We start from the raw sequence: 3,621 nt of genomic DNA, 5'->3' as shown, positions 1-3,621 counted from the left end.
GAATACTTGAAGATTGGAGAACCCACTGCATTGAGTCTAAAAAAAATTGTTAAAGCAGTGATTTCAATTTTTCAGAAGAATACTTAAGGTCACCCAACAATCAAGACATCGCTAGATTCGTGGCAAGGTATGTATTCTGGTCATATCCGTGAACCAACTATTATTATGGAAGCAGTGGCTTCATATGATCTTTGGATATGGCATGTTTTTTTTGGGTTACCCGGGTCTCATAATGATATAAATGTGCTAGATAGATCTTTTTTATTTTCTGACCTTGCTCAAGGACGTTCTCTTCCTGTCAACTACACAATTAATGATCATAACTATACAATGGGATACTATCTCGCTGATGGCATATATCCGCAATTAGCAACATTTGTAAAAACAATTTCATCTCCTCAAGGGAATAGGAGAAAGCACTTTGCTGCAGCCCAAGAGTCGGCAAGGAAGGATGTGGAGCGTGCCTTCGAAGTACTTCAAACACGATTTGCAATAGTGCGTGGGCCTGCACAATTTTTTTACCCTGAAATGCTCAAAGACATTATGATAGGATGTGTAATTTTACATAATATGATTGTTGAACATGAGTGGAATAACAATGGAGCAGAAGACTTTGAGTATGAACAATTCAACCAACCACTTGAAACAGTGACCTCTGGGCTTACAAATGACTTTAAGGAGTTCATTCAAAGCCATCATTGTATTAGAGATACGGAAACTCATTCTTAACTCCAGTTGGACCTTGTCGAGCACTTATGGCAACTACATAGTGAGGCATAAGAACTTGTTATGATCATTATTATATGTTATTTAGACAAACTTTTGTTATTTAGGAACTTCTCATGATCACTTTTGGTTTGTATTAATGATCACTTTTGGTTTGTATTAATAAACTTTTGTTATTTAGTTTGCAGCTACTAATGACCTGGAAATTGCACTCTCAAGCTACAAATCTATTTGAACATAAAACATTTGGAGAAAAAGCCTCGAGGCATAAAACTAAACCATCTCAATGAGCTTTGATGTGTGTTTTAAATAGTACTCGCAAGCGCACGAATCGTTTGCAATATAGTGTGTGCAAGTGCGAGGTTGAATCCACAGGGAAATGGTCAAATATTAGTGTCTTGCTTGATTAACCCCATTTTAACCTAGTTCCAAAGGTTTGAGAAATGGTTGAAGAACAAAAGACTAAATAAAAGAGATTGTAATGAAATATGCAAATTAAAATGAACTAAGGTTAAGGAATCCACCAAACCAAATCCTACAACTCACACTCTTGGTTTCCACTTGAACACCCAAAGAACATTAAGTTTAGGGTGTTATTCAAGTCTCTTAACCATAAACCCAAGAACCATTAAATGAATCCAACACATTGACAAATCACAAAGAGTACCGATTGAAATCAAAACATCCAATGTATCATTCAATCACAATGGATATCATCATTCAAACCGATAAAACAATGTATTAGTCGGTTGAAACACATAAAATGTCCTCTATCCACCACTAACCACATTCATTGCAAAAGATAAAGCTTTAAATGAATGGAACTTGAACAACTAATATGATATATCATTAAATGTGCAAGTGGTACAGCAAGATTGTGAGTGTCATCAATGGAAATGTTTCATCCTCAACCCTAGTTGAGGTTACTAGCCTTCCATGACTAAGAACACCACAAGAAAATGATGAACAACCATGGAAATGAAAGAAAAAGCTCAACAAAGAGAAAGTATCTGAAAATAAACTACTGACTTACACTACAAAAAGCACGAAATTAAACCTATCTACAGAGTTTCTGCTCTATTCTTTCCTCTCCTACTCTCTCTACTCTTCTCTCAACAAGGGGCATGGCTATAGCTTTTATAGAAGAGAGCTAGGGCAAGAAATGACTCCTCTATCCTCCTCTAGGGTTCCTCTGCTGCTAGAGACAACCCCAAACACGAAACCAGCGTGTTCTGCAGCGAAAATCAGAGGGAGGACTGCTTTTTGGTTTCTGATTGGGCGTTCTGGCGCGCTCTGCAAAAGCAGTTTCTGGGAAATTTCGATCGATCTACTTTTATTTCGATCGATCGACTTCGGGCAAATATTCAATCGATCAAATTTTAAGTTCGATCGATCGACTTGTCAGGGTCTTTGAATTTCCAGCTATTTCCTTATGAAATTTGTCATTCCTCTCTTATTGTCCTATAGAAACAGAAAACACAAAAACTAACCAAAACATTAGAAAATAACAAGGCTAAAGGTCTAACTAGTGCAAATCAAGGGATCCAAATACACAATATTTGGCACTCATCAAATACCCCCAAACTTACATTTTGCTAGTCCCTTAGCAAAAACAAAATGAAAAACAAAATCAAAGCATGAAACATAAGTCCTCTTTCATGGGAGAAACGATTGCATTTAGCATATGCAACAAGCCTTTTAAACCCCTAGGACTTCCTAGTGGACGAGTGAAGTCTCGTGAGGGTTTGCCAGAAATGGAACCCACAAACATTAAAATGCCGTATTATCAATTGAGCGAAAATCATCATTCAAACACATGGTTCACACATCATGAGCATGTTTAACAAAATGAATATCACATTATCATGTTATCAAAAATCGATCAACTCATAGATGGAAAATTGAGACAACACGTGTTCAAAAGTGTAAGGTGTGAATAACATAGAGTCATGGGGTTTCGATTTTCCTCAAAGCACATATATCCAAAAATTCGCAGGACTTCCGTCAAATAACCAAGGCTTATCTTACATTTATTATCATTTATTATTATTATGTGTCTGCTGTGCAATGTTTGACTCCTTTAAGCTTTCTAATCGACCTATGTAACGAGTGTTGGGCCAGTGACTCCCAAACCAGATGGTCTTAGGGCACTAGATGTAAAAACATCCCTAAGGGTTTAATTACTCAAGTAAAAAAGGCTACGAAGTCAAACTAGCCAAACAATCATCCAAGCTGAAATTCTCATCTTTTTACGCGAACACCCAATGCTTAATGAGGCAAGGGGCCCGGTTACTCAATGAGAAGTCAAATTGGTGATATTATTCTAAGCATTTTTTTTTTTTTTTTTTTTTTTTAACAATAAGCCAAGGTTTCATCAACAAGTCATCCTACAAATCTCAAGACATATAAATTTTAATTCAAATCTCATACCCCACAAAAACAATGCTAATGTGCTTGTGCTAAATAAATTAAACATGTCAAGTCTCTCTAATCCAAAGATGAGTCAAAAGATCTTAGATTTTAATGATATGCAAAATTCAACATGTTAAACAAACCAATGAGGTGCAAACCATAGTAAGATGTAACTATGCTCAACTAACAATAAGGAATTTTTTTTTTTTTTTTTTTTTTTGAATGAGTATTAACAGGGCAACAAAACAAGAATTAAATGAAAACAGACAGAAATGTCTACCCCACCCCCAAACTAGAATAACACATTGTCCCCAATGTGGCTAGAGATACAATACCGAAGGGTGATGCAAGTTGGACACACTGTAAGAGAAGCGCTCCCCCAAACTTGAATGGCAGACACTGTCCTGAAAATCACAATTAAAACACAAGAAAATCAAATGATAGGAAAATGATGAGGGTTGCCTCCCACAAGCGCTAAGTTTT

At 36.3% G+C, this 3,621-nt stretch overlaps 1 protein-coding gene across 1 annotated transcript; it reads left to right on the top strand.

Moving 5' to 3' along the window:
* Positions 1–330: 330 nt before the first annotated feature.
* On the top strand, positions 331–729 carry LOC133875089 (uncharacterized). Its single transcript, XM_062313088.1, has one exon. It carries the CDS (start codon positions 331–333, stop codon positions 727–729), a length of 399 nt encoding a protein of 132 aa, XP_062169072.1.
* The last annotated feature ends 2,892 nt before the right edge of the window (positions 730–3,621 follow it).

Source organism: Alnus glutinosa, chromosome 8, assembly GCF_958979055.1.
Source record: "Alnus glutinosa chromosome 8, dhAlnGlut1.1, whole genome shotgun sequence".
NCBI classification, from domain to species: domain Eukaryota; kingdom Viridiplantae; phylum Streptophyta; class Magnoliopsida; order Fagales; family Betulaceae; genus Alnus; species Alnus glutinosa.
This window is presented reverse-complemented; position numbering and strand designations above follow the sequence as displayed.